Raw genomic sequence first — 25,539 nt, forward strand, 5'->3', positions numbered from 1 at the left:
CCTGAGATTGAGCATTTCTAACAGCTCTCCAGGGATGCCTATGAGCCCTGCTTTTGAGTGGCAGGTAGTTTGAGAAGCACTGCTCTATTAGGTTAGTGCAAAAGTAATTGTGGTTTTTGCAATTTTTTTTAACCCTTTAAACCACAGTTACTTTTGCACCAATTTAATATCCCAACCAGATGAGTTCTGGACCTGTCATCCTCCTGTCCCCTCTGTGATAGAGACGTGCATCTTGACAATGTCCATACTCGAGCGTTCCCAGAAAGAGAGCCTAGTGTTTTATTCATGGGTTGACCATGGCAAAACTATCCCCTCCCTTGGTCTAGAAATTATACTTCTAATAATGTAACCTGAGATCCCTTTGGCAGGATTGGTTCATGTGCCACTTGCCCTTTAAATCACCCCCACTCTGTGAATCCTTTCCCCACCTACAGATTTAAAGATGGGAGATAATACTTTTGGTTCTCATTTTGATTTGATCTGGCCTGAGGTTCCAGCCTGCAGAGGCTCAGTGTGAGCCATCCTCTTAGAAGAGGAAGCAGATCCTGCCAACCCCCACATTTGAGGACACTGGATGGAGTGAAATGGCCTCCTCCTCCTTTTGCCTCCACAGGTTTGGCAGCTGACGGTGGCTAGGAAAGGGGCCCAATGTACAGCCTTCTCATTCTGATCCTTTCCTGGCTGCCAGAAGCCTGGCTCTGAAGCCCCGCAAGCCCCAAGATGGAGACTTCCAGGAGAGCAGTGTGGTACTGGACCAGGAGTCAAGAAAGCAGAATCTAGGCCAGGCTTTGCCTCTGCCCTGACTCGTGTGTGTCATGAAACTGGCCACTTCCTCTCTCTGCTTCCCCATGTGGCTCTGTCCATCTGCCTCTGGGTGGCTTCCAGGAATCACAGCATACAGAATGACAGGAAAGACCCTGAGAGGTGCAACCCCTGATGGCTTGCCTGGGGAAAATGAGGCCCAAATGGACCAGGGACCTGCTACAGTGATGCCGTTTTGCACTGCTCACCCAACAACCCACAGACGCTGTCCCCACTTCGTGGTGAGGTGGGGACTTGACACTGGCTACTCCTAAGTGGAATGGGTTCTCTGCAGCCCCCAGCAGCATGTGCTATGGGAAAAACAGGGCGATTACCCCCAAGATCTTCCCATCTCTGGCTAGCATCCCAAATGGTCTTAGTTGAACTTTTACATAAGGATTTCATTAATGCCTGTCTCCACCAGACTATAAGCTGCCCATCTTTGCCTTGATATTTCCAGAATGTAGTAGGTGCTCAAATATTTGTTGGATGATGAGAATAAGTAGTAGAGAAACCGAGTTGCCCATCTAACCTAGGGTGGCTATTACACATGACAGATGGGAATGTGAAAGCCACTAGCCACCCAACCCTGAGCTAGCTTTGGGGACAGACCTGGGCCCCCTCCTCCCAGTCGTGGCCTCATTCCTGTCCCTGGCGGGGGTACTACCTGCGGGAGTATTTCTTTTCCACGTGGATGTTCTTGTAGCCAGGGTCCTGGCCTGGACTCAGGCTGGGTCCCAGCATGGCCTCAGCCTTCCTTCTCAGAAAGTTGAGCAGGTCGCCATAGCAACAGTACTCAGTGATGACCAGGACAGGACCTAGAGCAGCCAAGAGAGTGGGGTGAGTGCACCCCACAACCCACTCCCCACGTAAACAGGAACATGGGGTAGGGGCAATGAGGCATCCTGAACTGAGACTCAGAGTTGCATCTGTCTAAAGCAGAGGAATCTCAAAAAAACAAACAAAAAAAACCGTAGCCAAACAATTATTTCCTCAAAGGAAATCTATGGCAGTTTTATAAAGGTCAAAGCTCCTATAGAGGAGGATGGAGCGGACTTGGAATCCCAACAGGCCCTGGGGCACCTCTGTGGACCCCACGGTGAGTGTCCAAATGTCTTTGGGTGGGAGCTTCTTAAATGGTAGATTTGGGGCTTTACTCCAGACCCACAGAATCTGACCGCTTGGAGCAGGGCCCAGGGACCTGCTACCTTAGCTCCCTCCCCAGTCACTGATGCCCACTTTTGTCAGAGAGCCGCTGCTCGGAGCTCCCAGAACCGTCTGCTATCTACGAGCAGCTTGACCACTCCAGGCGTCCAGCCCAGGAATTTAAGGGACACTGAGACAGGGGTTCTGCCTTCACTTGGAGAAGACGTAAAGTGGGAGATGGAGTGAGGTGGCCCTGGGGCCCTCAGACACCTGAGAGGGCCCCAGGCCGTGGGCCCCCGTGCCCGCCAGGGCCCCTCACCTCCATGGGTGCAGGCTCCCAGCAGGTTGACTATGTTGTTGTGCTGACCCAGGTGACTCATGATCTTCAGTTCCGACATGAGGGCCTCCTTCTCGTCAGAATGAGCCGTGGCTGCGAGATGGGGCCAAGGTCCCACAGATGAGGAGAGGGCAGGGCATGGAGAGCCACAAAGATGGGAGACCCCCAGGGGAGCAGGCAGGGTGCACCCAGAGCCCCAAAGCCACCAGGGGCCAAAAGAGGGAGAAGGAGAAATGCGACATACAGATGGGAGTTAGGGAGAGAGACAGAGAGAAGCCATAGGGCCAGTCACTGAGCTGGTCTTGGGTGACAGGAAGCCAAGCTGTAGCCAGGCCATGGCCCAGGGTGGCCTCTGTGAACCCCAGCCTCTTTGGGGGCTCAATCAGAAACCCCTCCACACCCAGAAGTTAGAGGGAGCCTGGAGCTCACCGCCAATCCCAGGCGCAAATGGGCTGAAAATGCCTGCAGTGCCTCTTACGACCACAGGGCAGCCTCGCCCCCACAGCATGTACCACCTCCCACTGGCTCCTCCAAACTCCGCAGACGCCTTTCTCTCACTCACATTTCAGCATCTTCACCGCCACCTTCAGGACAGCATCTTCCTTGCCCAGACCAAAGGCTGTGGCCTCTACCACCTTCCCAAAGGCGCCAGCTCCAAGGGTCTTACCTGCCACACATACACACAGACTCTTAGGTCCCTGGGCACCAAAGGGCTCGCTCTCTAGGGGCCCCCGGGGTCCCTGCAGCCCATGCTGCCCTGGGGTGGGAGGGCCTGGTGGGCTGAGGTCCCATCTCACCAAACTGCAGGTTGTTACGGGGGAACTCCCACTTTTCATTGTAGGGCAGCTGGGTGGGATCGATGAACGTGTAATTGTTGCCCTCATAGCTCTCAATGATTTTCCAGCGCACCTGGTATTTGGGCTTCTGCAGAGGGAGAGAGAGGAAGCACGTGTCAGCTGGGCCTGGCTGGTGCGTCTTGGATCTCATCCCCGACTCCTAAGGCAGGGGAACTGGGCAGTGCCATGGCTCTCAGCCGGAGGAGGCAGGGTATGGCCGGGGATGCATGTGGTGAGAGGGGCTGGGTCTTCTCATGCCCATGGCTCTGAGAGCTCTGGCCCTTCCTGGCTTGGCTTGGCTTCACTGTGTGACTTCCCTTGCCCAGCCTCACCTCCCCTTCCTATGTATTCAGAGACGTGGACAGATCGCCTCTTAGGGCCTTGATAGCTCTGAAAATTTGGTAATTCCTGAGCCAGGAGGGAGGATGGAACCTGAGAGCCATCCCGCTATCCTCCCACCTAAATACTATTTGTTTTTACTTGTGGTAAGAGACACATAACAAAGTTTACCATCTCAACACAGTTCACTAGTGTTAAGTACATTCACATTCTTGTGCAACCCATTCCAGAACTCTTTTCATCTTGCAAAACTGAAACTCCATACTCATTAAACACCTCCCCCTCCCCGCCTCCCCCCAGCCCCTGGCCACCACCATTCCACACACCTCATGAATCTGACTACTCTACGTGCCTCATATAAGTGGAGTCATGCAGTATTTGTCCTTTGCGACTGGCTTCTTTCACTTAGCATAATGTCTTCAAGGTTCATCCGTGTTGTAGCATGGGACAGAATTTCCTCTCTTTTTAAGTCTAACGGACATGCCCTTCCAAATCCTTCCCGGGGCCCGTTTGTGCCAGGCCCCACTGACTCACAGTTGAGCGAGACCAAATCCCTGCCCTCATGGAGTTTGCATCCTGGTCTCAGACATTCACCTCAAATAGATATATATGTAAGACATTTTCAAATAGTGCGGTGAAGAAAATAAAGCGGGCTAATGGGATAGAGAGTGGTGGGTACAACTGAAGATAAGTGAGGGAGGGCCCCTGAGGAGGTGAGAAGGAGCCAGCCATGTGACCACGGAAGGGAGCCCTGGGCAAGCTCTGAACAGACCCGCGGAGGCCTGGCAGTGGGAAAGGGCCTGGCGACTTGTACTGACTGGAAGGTTCTCAGCCACGTGGCTTGAGGGGAGCAGGGGAGGTTCCAAAGTCAGGAAGGTCTGGGGGGCTGAGATAAGTGAGAAGCCCTCTCTGCCCACAAGGTAGTGAGTGTCTGGAGGGCCTGAGTTCCTTCTCAGGCATCCCCTGCTGTTACCGACCCCCAGCTGGAGCAGAGCTGTTTCAGGGAGGAGGAGCAGCTGGCTGCCTCTCTCTTTCCTGCCCGGGTGGCAGCTGCTTGGGGGCATCATGCCAGGGGCTGCCCTTGAGAAGTGCTGATGGAAGACAGAGTTTAGGTGGAAAGTGGAAGCTGGGCTGTGGCAGCGGAGAACACCGAGGCCTTGGGTCAGCAGTCCAAGCCTCTTTCCTGTCAGGCCCCCTGGGCATGAGGACCAGCTGTGCTGTGCTTAGCAGCTGGGCTCCTTCGTGGGCACCCAGCTTGGGGGAGCTACAGGGTGTTGTGGAGGGTGGCCTGTGGCTGCACGTCTTGCTGGGTTAAGAGACGAGCCTCCAGATAGCCACAGGGAAGACCTTGCAGATGGTGTTTTGGGAGACGTAAGGAAGGGCTTCCAGGTTCTGCTTGGGGGTGGGGGAGACTACAGGCAAACTTAAGGATACCCATGTTATGGCTTGGGAGGGGAGTCTGAAATGGGACAGAGGCAGGACTTCCTGAGTCTCAGAGGGTTCCAACCTTTCCTGTGCTGCCTTCCCAGCCCAAAAGAGAGACCGAGCCAGGAGGGGATTCTTTGAACGCCCCCGTCCCAGCCCCAGCCACTTCCATGTCCAGAAGCCTCTGTGACCAAGGCCTGTTTGTCTCCTCACCACTTCTCCTTCCTCTGTCTCCTATAGCTGGGCCTGAGTCAGCCCCTCCCCACTGCTGCCCCCAGCCAGGCAGGGGATATTGGAGAAAGGGATGGGCGTCGAAGGAAGAAGAGGTTGTCCGGCTGGAATCTCAGCTTTCTGGATCCCAGACTCTACCTGGAGAAGGGGGCAGCTCTCTTCCGTCTGATTCAGACGTCCCCACTCCTCTTCCTAGCAAGCGGCTCCCAGTTCTCCACGTACACCACCCAAGCCTGGGCCTCTACCGTCCCTGGAAAGGGCTCATAGGTAGCTCCCAGGGGCTTCTACCCAGAGGGGCTTCTCCTCCACAGGAGAACCCTTCCAGGGAGGCTGGGAAGGGCTGCCTCAGACTTCCTAATATCAGTGAATGCTTCTCCAGCACTTCCTGTGAACAGGGTTCAGGTCTATACACTCACTGTGCGTCATCGCATTTATTCCTCACGACAGGCTCAGGCCCTATGTCCACCCGCAACTTCCCCTTGGCAACCAAGGTAGGCAGGAGACAGCAAAGTGCCACTAGGCCTGCTGGTTCTGGCTCGGTGGCTGTTCTGTCTCAGGAAGGTAGAGACCTCAACAGTTCCTAGGATACCGTGAGAACCCCCATTTTCCCCCAATTTGGTGCTAGTCCCCACAGCTCAGTTCTGACCCCCAGAATCCCGGCCTCTCCCCCCATCCCCTTTGCTCCTCCTGCCTCATCCTTTCCTTTCTGTGCCCCTCCTCCTTTCTGCCTGCTGACTCCTGCTCTTTCTCTTCCCCCTTTGCCACCACCCCCGTGGTCTCTCTGGGGGCCAGAAAAGTGATGACTCAGCCTGAGGCACAAACAGTCCTTCCCGCAGACGAGGACACCCTCACCCCAGGCCTGGGCAGTACAAACTGGCCAGGCTGAGTCCACAGTGCAGGGGCGAGTCTCAGAATCCCAGGGGGCAAAACAGGAGAATTGGACTGCAGGCCCTGAGATAGGGGCATGATCATCTTGACACCTGAAGGTTTTGTCCCCTGGGATACCCTCCTTCTCTTGGCCCTGAGTGGGCTCAGGGGGCAGTTGAATTTCCTGGATGGGAAATGAGGTGACTGGAAGTACTTGTTCCCCAAATGGTCCCATGGAGGGAGGGTAAGGTGCCTAAACCACAGCTGGCCAAGGGCTAACCCACAGCAAGGCAGAAAGGGCTGGAGGGGAACTGGGAACTTCTCTGGAATCTCTGCAGTCTGTCCTGGGCAGCTCTGCAGGGCTCGGGGAGGCGGTTTTAGCTTCTGTGTAAGGAAGAACTTGAAAGCCAGAGCTGCTCGTAGAAGGAATGGGCGATCACAAGTGTGGTCCTGTGCCTGGAGGTGGACGAGCAGGGCCCAACACCACTTTGGGTGTGTAGTCAAGGAGAGGCCCAACCTCAGACACCCCTCCGGTCCCAAGAGGCATGAGCTAACGGGTTCCTCAGTCAACTTCCTCCTTGGACGAAGGACGCAACGTCCATTTTGAGCACTGTCTGTGCTCAGCACTCGGTGGAGTCCTCTACATGCCTTACATCGTGAATCCTCAAGACAGTCTGGTGGGGTGGCCACTATTATTAACCCATTTCACAGATGGAGAAACAGAGGCTTAGAGACATCAACTTTCCCAGGGTCCCATAGCTGGAAACTGGCAGAAGCAGGACTCGGATCCAGATCCGTCCAACTAGCAACCCCTGGCTCTTAAACCAGATCTACAGTAGGCTCGTGGAATGTCCTAGGAGGGGGGCTGTTAAAAGCCGCCAGTCCCATGGTACAGGTGGGGAAACTGAGGCCCAGAGAGGCAGTGAGTCAGCCAAGGTTATATGGCAAAACTGCATCAGAGCTGGACCCAGATCCTCCAAGTCTTGACCTGGGGCCCTGGTTTCCTGGGGGCTGCACTCTGAGCTGCCTCCCCATGCTGTTCATGAGCATGGAGAGCTAAACCCATGGGACCCTGGGGTGCCCCCACATCCCATCCATTCTATCTACTCCAAGTCCTCTTCTCACACTAAAGCCCCCAAGATAGGTGTGGAGAAGAAGTGATTCACCCCTAAATCATATCACTCCCTTGTTCAAACCCACTGACAGCCCTGAGCCTACAGGATGGGGTCCAAGTTCTCAGATCCCCAACCTGCCCCCATCTGCCTCCTCATCTACGTGCTAGTATTTCCAGAATTCACCTTGGTCTTCCCCCCACCCTTTGCACACATTACTCTCTGCCCTAAAAATACCCTTTCTGTGGTCTTGTCTCTCCTTGCTGCATGCCCCAAGGCCTGTGCCCCCATGCCAAGCCGCCTCCTCCAAGCAGTCTGCCTTCCCCACCAGTGGAACAGATCCCTCCACTGCTGGAATCCACAGCCCTCTGGCCTGGCCCTCTCAGCATCTGATCACACTGGACACCGTCTTTTATTCAGGGAGGCAGCTAGGCCCGGTGGTGGGGGCTGTGGACCTGGGATGGGAGGCGCCTGGAACCCTTGGGCAGGTTCTTCAACCTTCCTGAGCCTCAGTTTCTTTATTGTAAAATGCCAACTGCTACCGTCCCTGCCTCTGGGTGTTGTGAGGGTAAAATAAGACAATCCAATGTTTTGCATCATGATTAAAAAACATGGCTTTTTGAAAACCAGCCTCTGCCATCGACCCGCTGTAATCTAGGGCAAATGTCTCAACCTTTCGGAACCTCAGCTGCCAACTCTGTAAAATGGGGTTAGTGATAGATACTATTATATCTACATGCCATGACTTTTGAGGGCATTAAATGAGAGGATGTATGTAACACAATTGATTTTAAAAATGCCCCTAAAATCGCTATCACTGATTGTGCTCTCAAAGTGACAGGCAGCACACCAAACGTCAACACGCAGTAAACGGTAGCTCTGAATAATAACATTCAATAACCAAGAGGCTGATGATGGTCAAGCCTTCCTCCTCCAGTAGACCACTTGCCACCTGAGGGTGAGGCACAGGCCTGGCCCCAGGCCGGGACAGGATCCCACGCTTACACTCTTCTGGGACCCATTGCTCTGCCCGGAGCATCTTTCGCCCGCACTTTCCTGGTGAATTGATTAGCGACTGTCTCCCCCCTACACAGTGAATGCTATGAGGGCAGCGCCTCAGAGGCTGTGAGTTTTGGCCCACCCAGCACTTGGCATACATTGGCATACAGTAGGCACCCACTAAAGAGCTGTTGACAGAATGAGTGGGTGTTCGGGGGCTGAAGGGAGGACCTGCGTGGTCTAGCGCTGCTGTCCCAGAGTCCGGCGCACCCGGGGCCCCTGGCCACCCCGCCCTGCCCGGGCTCACCTGCTTGTACTTGTACAGAAGCAGCAAGAGCAGCAGCAGCAGTAAGGCCGTGACGGACATGCAGGCGACCAGCACTGGCGTGAAGAAGGGCTCCTCACGGGGCTGCACCCTGGCTCCTAGAAGGGGCGGGGCAGGAGAGTGAGTGGCAGAGGGGGCCTCAGTGACCCCTGCCCTCATTGAGAATAGGCCAGTGCACTGCCTGGAACACAGCTGGCACTCGATAAATGCTATGACTGAGCAAAGTATCCAGAGCCTCAGGGAGCCTTCCTGCAGACCCTCCCCCAGCCAGGGGCATGGAGGACAGACCCTCCTGCTCTGCTCATGCCCAGCTCTAACCCCTGCTGGACTCTCAGCCTTTTGTGGCTGGGGGAGGCCCTCAGGTCACACAGTGTCACCCCCACCAGGGCAAGGAGCCCCTCTGCAGTAGCCTGGCCTCGTGCCCAGCCTTGGCTTGCACACAACTCCCCCGTGATGGGGTTCACTGCCTACACCTCTGGGCAGCTTAAGTAGAAAGACCTTCTAGAAGTTAGGCTAAAATCTGCCTTCCTGAGAGTTTCTGCTGCTTCTATGGGTGCCTTTTGGAAACACGCAGCCCTTCCGAGGCTCTGAAAGCCAGGCCCATGACCCCTTCCCCAATCAATGACCCTAGTTCTCTCGATAGGTTTTGAAGGACATCGCCTTACCCAGATCAACAGCATGTGTCTGGGGCCAAATCTCACCTCTGCCACTTAAGAGGTGTGTGACACAGAACCTGTCACTTCTCCCTCAGCTTTAGGCCCATCACCTCCAAAGTCAAAAGAAAATAGTTCTAACCTCCTAGAGTGTGTGAATTCATTGAGACAATGCCAGTAAAGAGCTTAGCACAATGCCTGGCATGGCGTAAGCATTCAATAAAATGCTGGCTTTGTTATTTTTGATAAACGACCATCATCAGTGAGACTGAAAACAGCCATGGGCAGCTGTGTGTGGAGTTGGGCCCTGGCAGCAGTTGCTCCAAGGCCAGCAGCTGGGACACTCGAGGGGCCACCTGTGAGTCAGGCAGAAGCTCCCCCTCTGTCCTCTCTGGGCCCAGGGAGACTTGCTAGGCCTGCATACACGGGTGCTGAGACCTGCTATCAGAAGCTATGGGCCTCTGCACAGAATCAGAGAACTACCCACAGAGCCTTTGTGCAACACACAGAAAGGTGTCCCTTCCTCTCGACAGATGAAGCCTGCATTTGTGCCCAGGGCTGGACGTCAGCCCCGCTCTCAGACAGTGGCCCCGAATGGATGGGACTGTGTCTCTGGCAGGAATGAGTTCAGGGATGGATGGAGAAGGCCACCAAGGTTGGCCCTGGGGTGGGGTTGGACTGTGCCACTTGTCATTGATTGTCTCCCTCACCACTCAAGGCTCTATGGCAGCGTGGCTCTCCTGCACTGAGTACCTGGTATGCAGAAGATGCCAAATGCACACTTGTGAATTAATGAATGAGTTAAAGTGCAGGGATATGAGCAAAGGGGCCAGTTAGGCAGTGCTTGGTTCCATGCTGCTTTCTCTCTGGACTCACGTCTGCTTCCCCTCCACTCTTCTCCCCCTACCTCCAGTCCTGAGGGTTCTAGACTCCCCCATCTGGCCGCTTCAGACCTTTGTTCAGGAGGGGCCTGGAGAGGGACCCACAGAGGTGGGACTCGGTTCAGCTGGGATCTGCTCCACGTTAGAACTCGGGCTCCCTGAACTGGAGCACCTTCCTGGGTAACCCTCACATCCCAGCCTGGAGGGGAGGGTTAAGGCTCACCTACAGAGATGTGCGAGAAGGCCTGGGAGACGTTCCCTGCCCTGTTGTGGGCCCTGCACTCATACGTCCTGTTGTGTTCCAAGGTTCCAATGACCAGCAGGCTGTGGACAGTCACCTTGTTGAAGGGCTCCTGGCTCAGGACCTCGGGGTGTGGGTCCTCGAAGACCAGCTCTGGGGTCTCATCACATCTGGGAAGAGCAAAGCGTGGCTCAGAGTTTCAGGGTACCCACCGCCTGCCCCAACCCCTCAGTCCAGGGGAGGAAGGCAAGAGGAGCCCACTTACCTATCAGTGTGACCCCCACACTGCACCCACGTCACGTTGGGCTGGGGGTACCCGGAGACCTCACAGAGCAGGGCATCAGAGCCATTGGTGGGTTGCCACGTGACGCATACCTCTGGGGAGTCTAGGAGGAAAAGAGGAGTAGAAGACGGAGGGGTCAGCCCGAGGGCCCCACGTCTCCTGCTGACCACCTCGCACTGAGCTTCCTCTCCCAACCTCTCCCAGCTCATCTCTCCAGGCAGCCCTGGGGGCCCGAGGTTCTCAAGCCCTGCTCCATCACTCACATAGAAGGTGGAGCTCGAAGGTCAGAACTTCTCTGCCTCGGGCATTTTCAGCCAGGAAGGAGTAGCGGCCGGCCTCATAGGCCTTCAGGCGAGGCAGGGAGAGGGTGAAGTTGTACCTGCATGAGAGGAAAAGGACATCTGAGGTGAGCCCCAGCCCGCTGTTTCTCCCACTAGGATGGCGGGCTCAGACAACCACCCTGAAAGGCTTTGCTTTATATTTGGTAAAGTGTACAGGGCACAAAGGCCTTGGCTAAGCCAGGAACCCAGGCTGGGTGCCACTGAGACATGGGAAAACCACCAACCCGATTTCCTTCGTTGGTTCTCTTACCTATAAAGCAGTGGGAGACACATCACAGGCCCCACTGAATGTACCTGCTTCCACCAACATCACTGGGCAAAGCCATCCTTGCTGAAAATGCTACCTCTCAGGTCAGCTGCCATCCCTAAAGCTCCAACCCTGCCCAGAGGGACTGTGAGAGGAATGAGAAACAGGATGTAGCCTTGGGGTCCACAGAGACCAGAGGTCAAGTCCTGGTGTTGCCATTTCTTTGCTATGTGACCTTAGATAAGTACTTAACCTCTCTGATCCTTCGCTTCCTTTTCTGTAAGGGTGACATGATGGTAATTAATTCACAGACTTGACCTGAGAATTAAAGGGCTATGTATGCAGAATGTTTGACACAAAGCCTGACTCAGCGTAGGCACTAAATTTACTGGTGCCCTTTATTACAGGAAAGGCTTAGAAGCAAATGCAAATAACAAAAGTAATCCTTGGCCAATTCCAGATAATTTTTTAAATTCTTTTCTTACTCTCTAGTTTAAAATATATACATAAGGAACACGTATCATTTAGGTAATAAATACGTTTTTCAAAAAATAAGTCATAGCAGAATGCCAGCTCTTCTTTGGAAAATGCAGCCACCACCAGACTAAAACCCATGGTATTCAAAGGGCGAGCTCATTCAGAGTTTGGCATACAGAACCTCTCTACACATGTCATTTTTGAGCTAACTAACATTAATTTCTTAAATTGAAAAAAAATTAACTTCCGTGAATGACTCAAAGTCACCACGAGGGTCACGCCATCTCATAAGCTCGGCTCCGTGGCTCTGTGGTGCCCAGCTTGTCTGCCTTGCGATGAATGGCCCCAGACTGCTGTGTTTGAGGGGTTATCCCTGGTTCCTTTCCACAATGTCCCTGTTGCTCATGGACCCCTGAAATCTGTCCATGGACCGGACCCCTCCCAGGGGTCGGCAGACTCCAGATTTCTGGAGACTCCAGAACTTCTGCTTTAGATGAGGGGAAGCTAGAATTCCTGGCCAGAAAGAATAAGGGAACTGGGAAGAGGAAGAGGAAGATACGGGACCCTCCTTGTCGATGCTAATGACCAACAAGCAAGAGTCTAGGAGCCAGTGAGGTCTGGGCGTCAGGAGCTAGAAAGAGAACCCCAGAGAGTATGGGAGTTGGACAGTATCTAAGGGATTAGCCAGCCCAGGGATGGCAAACAGGTCTGCTCTCACGAGCCAGTTATGATGGAAATACTGTCTGGAGACTGTTGAGAAGCACTCGTCTAGACTCTGCAGGAAAGTGGCGCAGGGATACCTGTCATGAGTGGGGGAAGAGAAGTTATCACACAGACACCACATGTTTGCTGTCCTTGATTGAGCTGTACGCTCTCATTCAAATAGAATAAGGTAAAGAAACCATTGTTTTAACCTCTTTTACTATGAAAGAGGCATCAGTGTTCCTCTTAGAGCAGAAAATCTCTTGTTTAGAAAACTGCCTGGTTAGTCCAGTTGGGTTGGGAAAGTAAGACCCTGAGGACAGAGTCCAGGCTGTGGAGAGAGGAAAAAGAGCTAAAGAGCTTTTCTAAAATGTTGTGCATGTGGGGAAATCAGGATTCTGGGAGAAGAGAGGAAGTAGTCAGGTAGCACTTTATGAGAAGAGTTTGAACCTGGAGAGGAATGGCCAGTGAGAAATTCTCAGGGCTGGGTGAACAAAGGCCTTTAAAACACTTTTTGATGTATCTGTGATTGGATGGTGTTCATTTCCTCTACCCCACCCCAAGCCTGTGTGTGTGGCGGATACCCTGTGCCATCTTCATTAGGAGTGTATCTAGGGGTGGAAATCATGGGGCATTTTCTTTTACATGTGAGTTGGCCACCAAAGAAGAGAATGGACTAGATTGAGAGTTCTTGAATGACCATCAGAATGCACACTCCCAAGAAATGGTAGAATTCTTGAGGAGGGCATTGGATTTCCTGAGGATGTGGAAGAGAGGGGTACACAAATGTAATCGAAATCTCAAATACAGATGACTGAGATGGAGGTTCTACATAGTCAGGGAAAGTGGGACCAGAAAGGGGCAGGAACCCACTCCAGGTCACACAGCAAGGCTGAGACATAATCCAAGTGTCCTGACTCCTGGCTGAAGCATTCCCTACCTGGCTGCAGGGCTGTGCAGTGAGAGCTGGTAGGTGGTACCTGTACATGTTCTCGTCGGTGTCAAAATTGAACTTGGGCTGGCGGTAAGAGAAGGGTCCCAGGTAGGTCCAGTTAAAACCTTGTAGGTTTGGGTAGGCCTCCACTGTGACTTGGAGATTGAGCGTCTCACCCAGAGCCACCTCCTGGAGGAGGTTCTGCTCAGAGGTCAAGTTCAAGTAGGCACTCTCTGGAAAGCAGAACACACAGAGATCTGGCATTAGTGGGAAGATGTCCTGGGTTTGTGTTTATTTGGTCATCTACCAGTCAGTCATTCAGCTGGACCCTCCTGGTGCCTACTACGTGCCAAGCACACAGTCACCACCCCTAACCAAGAATTGCCCTCTGACATCTCTCTTCCCATCTCTCTGAAGCCCAGGGCTCCAAACTCTTCTCCTCACTGAGTCCCTGAGAGAACATGAGAAAATCCCTGTCTTCTTTGATGCCTATACCTTATTTGAATAATTAAGAGGTTGAATATATCTGTGGTTATAATCTTTTGAAAAAACTTTTAGCTGTAAAAAAAAAAGTCTTTATTTTTTCCATGTGCCCCCATCCGTTTCCCCTTCCTTTGGTAATAGTTCAGTCAATATAAATTCCACAACCAGCTCTAAAATGGGCATGTGACCCAGGCCAGCCAATCAGAGTAATGTATCCCCTTTGGACCAGTGACTGGTTTGGCGTAGGCTTGTGAATTAATGAGTCCATGACACTCATTTCTATGATTTTTGTTGGAACTCTGGGAAAACGAAGGCCTCATTCCAATGAGGTTACCATGCCTGGCATTGCTAGGGGTACCACAAAAAAAATGTACAACTGAAAGTTGGGAAGGAACATATTCTTGGCTCCATTATCTGAACAGTTAGATCTAACTGTACCTGAAGCTCCTATCCACGGGCTTTATAGCTACAAGGCCAATAAAATACTCTTTTGATTAGGCCAGTTTGAATTAGTTTCTGTTACCTGTACTTGACTAGTTTCTACTAATTAAATCTTGCATGAATTACAATGAAGCTACTCTGGGGCGGGGGGTGGGAGTGGGGGGTCTGAGGAGGAAAAGAGGAGCAGAAGAAGGAGGGATCAGCCCCAGAGGCCCCAAGTCCCCAGGACACCTCATGATTCTCCTGATCACACTGGCTGAACATTGTCTGTTCACAAGTTTCTGTGACATGAGTGTCCCAGACATGAATGAATGAATGAATGAATGAATGAATGAATGAATGAATGAACAGTGAAGTCCAGTAGGAAGCTACTGGACGTCGATCCCAAAACGGAACAAAATGATGCTAAACAGAAATTTAGCAAAGCTCTGTAGGAGGCTCCTAGGCGGGAGAGAGGACGTCTGGGAGAGGATCTGGGAAGTCTCCCAGAGACTTGGCTCCTTAGCCAGGTCTAGGATACAGGGATTCTAGCAGAGGTAGTCTTAACAGTGTCTACTCTGCCATCAGCTTCCTCCTTCTCAATCCCCTTACGCGTCTCCCTCACCCCAGGATCCCTGCCAGCCCTACCCCTCCACCCTGATGCTCACCTACGACCCGGAAGACCATGGAAGAGGACTGGACACCCTGGGTATTGGTAGCCACACAGGAGTAGTTGCCAGCATGTTGGAAGTCTACTTGATCAAGGTTGAGAATCAGGACTTTATGGTAACGGTTTTGATGGAAGTCGGAGTGTTCCAAGATTGTGAGCTGCAGCCAGAAGGAATGGAAATGGTACACCACGGTTGTTTAAGGATTAAAATGATTTGAGTTGAAATCCTCAGCTATTAAGGATTATTATCTTCCTTTTCTTGGATAAGGGACTGACCTCTGAGCCTCAGTTTCTTCATCTGTAAAATGGGACTAATACTGGCCCTGTGCTCCTAGGGCTGCAGTGAAGAGTAAATGAGATATTGCATGCAAATGGCATAGGGCTGTGCCTGGAACACAATAGGCACAGTGGGATGGGAGAGGGTTCTCAGAAGCAGCCTAACGCCATTCACTCCTGAAAATACTCCTTTGTTTGTCTCTCCCAAAGTCTTTTTGAAATAACCTTATATCCCTGGGCTTCGAAGGTGGCTGAGAACCCCATGCTAAGTCAGAAGTGAGCTGACATCTGGCTCTTGTCCACAGGCTGGAGCAAAGGTCATTTGTCAAGGGGATAGAGTACAGCCTCCCCCACCTGCCCCCACAAGCTTCAGCGACATGAGCCTGAGTCCTGGTTTTGGACCAGCTACTGACTGGCAATGAGATCCTGGGTAAGTCCACTCTTCTCTCTGGACCTGGGCTGTACACGCAGTCCAGACGGCCAGCTTGTAGTGGGGCTGAGGGCCCCATCGTGCACAGCCTGGCATACTGGGAGGATGGGCAGACTTCACCCTGCTATCTCCCCAGGGACTGACCTTGGTGTTTCCTTGTTGGAGGAAGACGTCAAAGTGGACATCAACGTTACTGGCTGAGCATACGATCTGGGCAGCCTCTCCTCGAATCCGTACCAGCTCTTTAGGCTCCAGTGTCACAGTCGGGGGCTCTGGGATGACTGAGGCCAGGGGAAGGGACCCATGAGCAGTCAGGCCAGAACTATTGCTCTGCTCCCTGCCATGGACCAGGACACCCACCACACTCCAATCCCAAATCCTGGGAGGCAACCTCCCAGTGCTCATAGCAAGACTTATCTCCTAAATAGACCTTGAAAAACCCACTTTCCTCCATCACCGCTACCTCTCCCCAGTCTCACCGCCATTCTCTGCTCTGGACTCTTGCTCTACTCTGCTCTGCAACAGCCACCTGGAAGGCCTCCATGCTTCCCCTCTGACCCCTCTACCACCTGGACCCCTCACGGCAGCCACAGTGAGCTCTTAGGAAGGTGAATTGGATCACGCCTCTCTCCTGTGCCAATATTCGGTAGTTTCTTGTCACTGTCTTGACTAAAAGCCAACGTCCTTCCCACATCCCCAGGCCCGGTTACTGAACCGCTGACCACGCAAACACCTGCCACCCTACGCTCACCACACTGCAGCCACACTTTGCACTTCCCTCCTGGAATGCTCTCTCTCCCCCACTTTGAACGGGTGCCTGTTGGGACCCTTCAGATCTTTAGCTCAGACATTCCTTAGAGAGGATTTCTGTGACCACTTCAGCTGAACTAGCCTCCCCCCCCCCCCCCAACCTGCCCAACTCACACACATATCCAGCTTTCTCCAGCTGGGTTTCTTGTTTGTCACAACTGGTATGTTATTTACTTTTTCTCTAGTCTGTCTCCCCCAGGAAGGCAAATCCATGCAGGTGATATCCCCAGCCTCTAGCCCAGTGCCTGACACACAGTAGGCACTAAATTAATATTCGTGACTATTGCTGTTGTTCAAAGATGATCTAATTCAGTTTTCCAAGGTCTAGAGACAATAAAGGACTCACCCTAGGTCACTGAGGGGGTCAGGGCAGAACCAGGGCCCAGGGTAGCCCAGGGCTCTACAAGATGAAATTTGGGGAAAGCACCTGAGTGCCACAGAGTAGGGGGTCCTTTGACTCCCTGGGCAGGTTTTGTGGCCTCAAGGCCATGGCCTTGGCCCAGCCATCTTGCTCTGACCCTGGCCCTCATTACAGGGACCCGATTCCTGTCTCAAGCCCAGGTCCTGAGCCTGGGGACTCCTTTACTCACATCAGTCCTTCTAGAAACCAGAATCCCATCCACCAGCCCAGCAGGGAAAAGGAGTGAGACTGCTCCAGCAGTGTCCCCCACGCCCCACCAGAGTGAGAGCTGTTCCATATGCCCAGCACCCCCTCCCCATCACCGCCCCACCTTCATTCATGTGCCCAGTGCCCAGCACCATGCTGGCACTGAGTGGGAAATCCACGTCTGAGGGTGTGAGAGAGCTTCGGGCCCTCATTCCTTTCCGAGAACATTCCTACCTTGTGACTTTGTGCCTGCTGGTTCCTCTACTGAAGGCACAAAGGTATCTGAAGGTATCTTTGCAGGGCCACCTCTTTGTCATCATTCACATTTTAGCACAAATGAAATGTCACTCTCTCAACAAGGCTCCCCCTCGCCCTGTCCCCACACACTCTATCCCATCACCTTGTTTAACGGCTTTCCTAGCATGTTTCATGATCTGAGGCGATTCTGCCCATTAGTTATTTGCTTGCACCTGGTCTGTCTCCCTGCATGACACACCTTGCTTGTCTTGCCCCAGTAGGTGCCCCATAGATGACTGTAGTCATCAATTAGAAGGAAGAAGTGAAAGAAGGGGGACTCCCGTTACCTCCCATCAGGCGGCAGCCGCCACCGCTCACATGGCTGCGAGCCCTCGGTCCCTGCCACGCCTCCCCGCCCCTCCCTGCCTCGCGCACCTTTCCGCACTTTAAGCCGGATGCCAATTGAAGTCACCATCCTGCCATCGACTCGAGCGCTGCATTGGTAATCTTGACTCTCGACGTACTTGGCGTTGTGGATAGTGAAGCCGTGCCGGGGTGAGAAGGTATAGTTGGTTTGGTGCAAGACCCGCCGGTTACGCACTCGCATCAGTGAGACCCCCGCCTCCAGTGCCGGGTCAGTGAGCAGGCAGGGCAGCAGTGCATCCTCACCCTCCCACACCGTCACTTCTTCAGCCAGCAACTTCCAGGGCCGCGCAGGGTCTGGGGTAGAGGGGGATACAGGGTTACAAATGCCCTCCCTCCACTGGCCATGCAATCTCTGGACGTTGGTGACAGGGAGGCTCAGAGATGCTGATCATTTGCCAGAGGTCACACAGTGAAGCTCACTGATGCTTCGGAGTAAGGGCTCTGGAGCCAGGTCCAGCCCCACTACTTGATGCTGTGTGAACTTGTGCAAATGACTCAACCCATCTGAGCCTGTAGAGAATGAGCATAATCATGGAAGCTACCTCACAGGGTTATTGTGAGGACTAAATTAACTGAGAAGCACTGCCACTGTCCCTTGCTCATGGCAGGCACGCAGTAAAACGTGGACCTGGTTTTTGTGCTTGGTAATATTAAGGCCCAGCCCTCCTGCCCATGCCCAGTGGGGCCTGCTGGGCCAGGCCTCTTGGGTGTGGGCCCCGAGTCCTCACCTTTGACATAGAGGTGGATGGTGGCACTGCCCCCCAGGGGGTCTCCAGTCTCACTACAACGATAGGTCCCCGTGTTTAGGAAGGTGGCATTGTTTGTGGTCAGGATGCTGCAGGGGTCATGAGAGTCCAGGGTCCAGTAGGGGGAGGAGATGGGGCCGTCCCATTCCACACTGCCATTGCCCGTACATCGTAGGGTCACTGTCGCGCCTGGCTTCACAACCAGCTCAGGGCCGCTGGGCTCTATCACTGGGATCCCTTGAGCTGATAAGGGGAAGACAGACAGAAGTGAGGCCTGAGGTGACACCGCCTGGGCCATTCCCTGCCTCTGAGGAGGGGTGGTGTGGGTGCTAGGGTCCAGCTGTGACTTGCGGGATCACCTTTAACAAGTCCCTGCCCCTAGCTAGTCATTTGCTCAGCCCCCGCCCCGCACCCCAAACCTGCTCAGGGATGGACTAATGTCTCTTATGCCCGGCAGGCCCCTCCTCTGAGAAAGAGACACGGGGAGCTTTCTCGGCCTCCCACCCAACCACTGCCCGTGGGTGTTCCCCAGCCCCCTGCCTCAGTCTTCCCAGCTGTGACTGCCTCATTCTTTTCCCCAGGAGTAGATTCCTTCAGCCTCCTGAAGTGGGCTGAATCCTTAGTGCTAAGCCCAGGGCCTGGATCAAAGCAGGGCCCTCAAACAAGCAAAGGAAGAGACAGATGGAGTGTTCATGGCAAAGTCATCCAGCTTAATTTATTTGGGGGAGAGCAACAGAGGCGTAGGACCTTGGCCCAGCAGAATTAGAAAGGTTCCAATACTCTGGTGTGTCTACTCCCACTGTTGGAAGTCTGGTCTGTAGCACAGTAGGATGGTTCAGAGGCTCTGTGCCTCAGTTTCCCCACCTATAAAATGGGGACAATAATTGTACCCATTTGAGATGTCAGGAGGTTTAAACGCATGGAAAGCCTTTAGAACATCACCTGCCACCACATAAATACTCAGTAAGAGTTAGCCATTATGTTTATTATCTAGTCTACCTCAGCAGACCAGCCCTACACCCCAGCACTGCTGTGTTGACTGGAGAGCCAATCTCTTTTAAGGAAAATTTTCTTGAAGGAGAAAAGAGAACTTGAAAACCATATCAGGGCCTCTGGGACGAAAGCCCGTTGCCTCTGCAGTGTCAGCATTTTTTCCAGGGCCTAAAATAAGGGCAAAGGAGGGAAGTGAGAGCTGATTCAAGGCCTTGAAGGGGCAGCCAGGCGCCCTGGCCAGCGCAGGCGGAAACACATTGCTGGTGCCTGGCCTGGCCCCCGGTTTCCGCTCTGCCTGTGGCCCTTCTCCCTGGGATATTCTCACTTCTGCTTCCTGGGCCTCCTGGCCACTGTCCCCTCTCCAGGAGAGAGACTCCCAGGAAAGACAATGCCACCTGCTGGGCTTCAGAACACCCTGGGCTTCGGGGCCTGGCCCTGCCACTGACCCACTGTGTGCCCTGGTGAGTGCAATCCCTTGGCTCTGACGATGGGAACACACACTCCAGCCTGGAGGGCGTCCGATGAATTCAGGGCTTCTCCAAGGTCCTGCACACAGCTCCTTAAATGAATCTATCCACCCTCACCCCCACCATAGACCCAAGTCACAAAGAGCTTCTCTGTCAATTGATTTCAGGAGGGCTTAATTTATGTTTTTATTTTCTACCCATCATGCAGCCTCTCTACCTGAGCTTCTAATCAACGTAAAGGATTGAGTGAATTGGTGGATACGACCAAGGTCAACACCTGGGGTGTATAGCCATCCTGTGCCATGTGACAACCAGGGAAAGGGGCAGCATGATTTCTGGCAGGCTGTCTGCAAATCCCAACAGAGCTGGTGCTGCTCTGTTACAGCTGCAGCGATGCAGGCCCCAGACTCGGGGGTTGTTGGACTGTGGGGTCACACCAATGTGAATCTGAAACTTGGTTCTTCTTTACCAGCTGGGTAGTGGCTTCACCTCTCTGACGTTCTGTCCAGTGGAATAATCTGCGTTCCCACCTCTGAGAGATCCTGGGAGGATTCAGTGAGGGGGTACAGAGCTCCTCGCTCATCAGCTGCTCCTCCCCTACCTACTGCTTCAATTGCAGCATTTCTCACCTTCCTTCTGGTCCTGACATTCTGATATCTAAAGTTTTTAACTTTTAAAGGTCCGAATCTGTGACCATGACATCCCATTGTCTCGGGTTCTGTGTTCCGCTTCTGCACCCGACTCACAGGCGCCTCTCCCTCCCCCTCCCCTGCCCAGTCACTCTGGCCCCTGCCCCGGCCTCCTGGAATGTGGTCAGAGAGAGGCATTTGTCCTGTTTTGTCCTGTCCTGTTGTCCCGGATATTCATGCAGGACAGGGCTGACCCCCTCAACGTCCGCCCCCAATTTCCCTTGTGCTGGCTTGGCTGGCCCTGTTCTCCCCGGGGTGGGGGCTCAGAGGTGATGAACACTGACCAAGCCCCACTTTGCACTTGTACAGTCTTCATCCTTTCATCTCAGCCCCCCAATTCTCTCCATGCCCCAAACCTCCCCCCACCTCACTTACCCAACAGACCCCTCCATCATCAGCCTCAGGATGTCCCTGAGCCTCCGCTCCTCTCTCCCTACACACACACACACACACACACACACACACACACACACACACACCAGGGTCTGGGACACAGCCCCTCCTCAGACCAGGATCTTTGCGAATCTCTCCCCCATCGAGGGTGCTCTGACCTCATCCCCCAACTCCCTCACAGCAGCCCACCCTAGCCCCACTCACTCACTTAGCTCTCCTTCCGACCCCTTACCCAAGCCTCCCAGGGAAAGACCACTACCGCTTTGGGCATTCCCAAGTAAGGTACTGCCTAGAATCAGTGAATCACAGGCTGGCAGAGCTGGCAGCGCCATTAGGGGCTCTCTAGGGCCTCCCTACTCAGTGTAGGTATGCACCAGCAGTCCTGGTGTCTTCTAGGAGCTTGTTAAAAACACAGAATCTCAGGTAGAACCTGAAACCTACTGAGTCAGAATCTGCATTTTAACAAGATCCCCAGGTAATTTGCATGCCCGGGAAAATTTGAAAAACTGTGTTTTAGTCTGATCATCGCCATCCCCAATGCCTATTGTTGAATAGATGTGGACACTGAAGCCCTGAGAGCATTGGGGATGGTTCAGGACACACAGCGAGTCAACATCTGAGCTGGGACTGATCTACAGCCCTGGCTGGGCTGCTTCCATCCCACCCACACCCTCCTTGCCCTCTACTGCCTTTTTAGAGCAGATAGCCACAAACCTGCTATCCAGGCGGAGATGGAAGCCCCGAGTGCCTATACCCAGTGAGGGGAAAGGATTTGCAGAGTCCTTACACAGGGGCCCTCTCTGTCACATTTCCCCCCACCTCCGCCCAGGGCCCTCAGTTCTGCTCTTACCATGCCAAGCTGTGGCCACCAGCAGGACCAGCAGAGCCCCAGGGCCCATGGCCTCAGTGGGGAGGCAGCAGGCCAATGCAGGGCTGGAGGGTGGGCAAGCACTGGACTCCCAGCTGCTAGCTCCGCAGGGACCAGGAACACTGGCTGGACACGTTCCTCTCCACTGCACCAACTATTTGTCTTGTTTCCCTCTTCTTCCTCCTCCTCCTCGGGCTGATCCCCTTCTTCCCCTTTTACTAGGCAAAGAAACCACAGAGTTTGGACATCTTGGGTCTTTAGAAAAAAACAAAGCCATGAACCCCAGAGGGGAGGGGTTGGAGTCTAGGGCAGGGCCATCCTGAGACTGGGGGATCTGGAGAAGTTTGGGGCCCTTATGAAGCCATCTTTAAAGGCCCCTGGCAGAAGAGACACACCCAACGTCAAGCAGTCAGTCAGTCAGTCAGTCAGTCAGTAGGGTCTCCAGAGTGACCAGGTGGCTCTAGCTAAGCCAAAAGGGAAATTAGGTTTGTCTGGGAAAGCCTGGGAATAGCAGTAAGAAACTTGCATTTACAGGATATTCACCAGCCAAGCCCTTGTCATTCATGACCTACTTTGGTCCCCACAAAAAGTTTACGTGGTAGTTACTGTTATCCTTCCTATTTCACAGATGGGAAAACTGAGGTTCAGAGAGATTAAACACTTAAATTTGTCCACGATTCCATAGCTTCCAAATGGTAGAGGCGGGATTTGGATCCAGGCAGCCTGGCTATAGAACTTTCTTTTTGTGGATTTATTAAATTATTTATTTATTTATTTTAACAGTGCCTAATGGTGCTGCCATATTTCTTAAGAAAAAAATAGCATTCCTCTGCCCCCTCCTTTCCTAGAGGCAATTGTTTTTATCCCTTTTAGTTTACTCTTAGTGTTTCCTTTCTTATTTCTAAATAACATTGTTGTAAATTTACTTCCTAAAACTAAAAAATCCCAATATAACATTAATCCAGGAAAATTATCATTCTTTCCATGTGCTGGGATATATGTAATTTATATATACTTATTTTTTTTTTGGGGGGGGAATTATTTTGAACCTTTAGTAATCATGAATACCAACCAAAACTGACTCAAGAAAAAATTTTTAAAAATCTGAATAGATTTATAACTAGCAAAAAGATTAAATCAATAATCAAAAACCTCCCAACAAATAAAAGTCCAGGACCAGATAGCTTCATTAGTGAGTTCTACAAATACTTAAAAAAGAACTAATCCCAATTCTTCTCTAACTCATTCAAAAAATAGAAAGATAAGGGAACACTTTTCAACTCATTCTGAGGCCAGTATTTCCTTGATACCAAAGCCAGAAAAAGACATCACAGGAGAGGAAACTAGACCAATATCTCTTATAAATAAAGATGCAAACATACTCAATGAAATACTAGCAAACCAAATCCAACAGCATATTAAGATGATTATACATATGACCATGTGGGATTTATCCCAGAAATGCAAAGATAGTTCAACACATGAAAATCAATCTAATATACCACATTAGTAGAATGAAAAAAATTTCACATGATTATTTCAATTGACACAAAAAAGCCTTTGACAAAATCTACATGCTATGTTGTCATGATAGATCATCAAAAAAACTAGGAATAAAAGGTAACATCCTTAATATGATTAAAGGCATATGACGTGTGACAATTAACTTTGTGAACTCATCCTACAAAAAGTGTTACACACCTCATTGCTAAATATCACTACGGTCACCTTCAAAGTACTCCCCTTGGGAAGCTATGCACCAACGCCAGTGCCTAGTCCACTCTTCAAAGCAATGTTGGAACTCTTTTTCTGGAATGGCCATCAGAGCTGTCGTCGTATTACCCTTGATGTCCTGAATGTCATCAAAATGTTTTCCTTTCAATATTTCCTTTATCTTTGGGTAAAGAGAGAAGTCATTGGGGGCCAGGGAGGGTGTTCCAATACAGTTATTTGTTTACTGGCTAAAAACTCCCTCACAGACAGTGCCGTGTGAGCTGGTGCCTTGTCGTGATGCAAGAGCCATGAATTGTTGGTGAAAAGTTCAGGTCGTCTAACTTTTTCACGCAGCCTTTTCAGCACTTCCAAATAGTCAACTTGGTTAACTGTTTGTCCAGTTGGTACAAATTCATAATGAATTATCCCTCTGATATCAAAAAAGATTAACAACATCGTTGCAACAAGTTTGTGAACTTAATTGTCAGACCTTGTGTGTGTGTGTGTGTGTGTGTGTGTGTGTGTGTGTGTGTGTGTATAGTGCCAAAAAAATGTATGCACCTCTTCAGAAAGGAAAAGACTATTAAAATTGTAACATTCAAAGTGGTTACCATCAGTGTAATTTTAATACAGTGTAATTTATATACACACACCCTCATATATACTATAAACTCAACAACAAAAAGACAAACAACTCAAATTTAAAAGTGAGCAAAAATGTTGACTAGACATTTCTCCAAAGAAAATACACAAATGACCAACAAGCACATGAAAAGATGCTCAACATCATTAATTATTAAGGAAATGCAAGTCAAAACTACGATGAGCTAGCACCTCACAACAACTAGGTTGGCAATAATTTTTAAAAAATCAGAAAATAACAAGTGTTGGTGAGGATGTAGGGAAATTGGGACCCTTGCACATCGCTGATAAGAATGTAAAATGGTGCGGCTGTTGTGGTAATCAGATTGACAGTTCCTCTAAAAGTGAAACATAGAATTACCATAGAACCTAAAAGTTCCATTCCTGGGTATACCCCCCAAAAATTGAAAACAGGCACTCAAACAAATACTTGACAATGAATGTTTAGTGCAGCACTATTCACAATAACCAAAAGGTGGAAACATTTCATGAATGGATAGCCAAAATGGATATATCCACGCAATGGAATGTTATTCAGCCATAAAAAGGAATGAAGTACTGACACATGTCACAACATGGATGAACCTCAAAAACATTATGCTCACTGAAAGAAGCCACCAATTGTATGTCTACCAAATGTCACCAATTGTATGACTACGTTTATATGAAGCATCCAGATTAGATAAGTGCATAAAAACAGAAAGACTGGTGGTTGCCAGAAGCTGGGAGGAGGGTGGAATGGGAAGTGACTGTTTAATGGGTGTGATGTTTCCTTTGGAGTCATGAAGCATCTTGGAACCACATCAAGGTGATGGTTGCAAACATTGTGAATGTACTAAATGCTACTGAATTGCACACTTTAAAATGGTTGATGTTTAAATTTACGTTATGTGAATTTTACCTCAATTTTAAAAGAAGAAGGGATAGACTTTCTTAGAAAATCAAAAACTGAGAGAAGTCACTGCCAATCAACACTAGAAAAGGAAAAAATGTTAAGAGGAGCTCTTCAGTCAAAAAGTGTGATACCTGACAGAACTTTCATATACACATAAAAACAGAGTGCTGAAAATGAAATAAATACAGGTAAATGTAAAAAATACTTTATCTTATTTTTTAATGCTCGAAAACATAACACTGCCTAAAACGGACATTTGCAAAATTTTTCTGTTAATATCCAGATAGTAAATATTTGAGGCTGTGGGGGCTATAAAATTTGTTTTGCAACTGCTTAACTCTGCCATTATAGTGCAAAAGCAGCCATAGACAATATGTAAACCATGGAGTGTAGCTAGGTTCCAATAATGCCTTATTTACAAAAACAGGTGGCTGGCTGGATTTGGCCCAGGGACGCTAGCTTGACAAACCCTGATTTAAAGCAAAAATAGTAGTAGTGTACTGTATGTTTATAGCATATGTAAAAGTAAAATGTATGACAACAAAATACACATTGTTTTCAAGGATCCATGGAGCATTCACCACGATATACCATATT

At 51.1% G+C, this 25,539-nt stretch overlaps 1 protein-coding gene across 2 annotated transcripts in view; it reads right to left on the reverse strand.

Moving 5' to 3' along the window:
• Window positions 1-23,515, reverse strand: part of CSF1R (colony stimulating factor 1 receptor) — a 28,468-nt gene extending 4,953 nt beyond the window's left edge. Inside the window, exons 1-15 of one of the 2 annotated variants that reach the window (XM_074313750.1) lie at window positions 23,394-23,515; window positions 21,675-21,910; window positions 18,265-18,525; window positions 17,546-17,830; window positions 15,601-15,737; window positions 14,749-14,908; window positions 13,224-13,410; window positions 10,740-10,855; window positions 10,459-10,579; window positions 10,176-10,363; window positions 8,401-8,516; window positions 3,082-3,208; window positions 2,847-2,951; window positions 2,267-2,377; window positions 1,469-1,619 (exon numbers count right to left, since the gene is read on the reverse strand). In XM_074313750.1, coding sequence (XP_074169851.1) covers window positions 1,469-1,619; window positions 2,267-2,377; window positions 2,847-2,951; window positions 3,082-3,208; window positions 8,401-8,516; window positions 10,176-10,363; window positions 10,459-10,579; window positions 10,740-10,855; window positions 13,224-13,410; window positions 14,749-14,908; window positions 15,601-15,737; window positions 17,546-17,830; window positions 18,265-18,525; window positions 21,675-21,723 — 2,114 coding nt within the window. In that variant the 5' untranslated portion in view covers window positions 21,724-21,910; window positions 23,394-23,515. Of the gene's footprint in view, window positions 1-1,468; window positions 1,620-2,266; window positions 2,378-2,846; window positions 2,952-3,081; window positions 3,209-8,400; window positions 8,517-10,175; window positions 10,364-10,458; window positions 10,580-10,739; window positions 10,856-13,223; window positions 13,411-14,748; window positions 14,909-15,600; window positions 15,738-17,545; window positions 17,831-18,264; window positions 18,526-21,674; window positions 21,937-23,393 lie in introns of those variants that run through there. The other variant, XM_019734307.2, reaches the window with a different exon arrangement.
• Between the last annotated feature and the right edge of the window lie 2,024 nt (window positions 23,516-25,539).

This window comes from Rhinolophus sinicus, linkage group LG10, assembly GCF_036562045.2.
Source record: "Rhinolophus sinicus isolate RSC01 linkage group LG10, ASM3656204v1, whole genome shotgun sequence".
Classification (NCBI taxonomy): domain Eukaryota; kingdom Metazoa; phylum Chordata; class Mammalia; order Chiroptera; family Rhinolophidae; genus Rhinolophus; species Rhinolophus sinicus.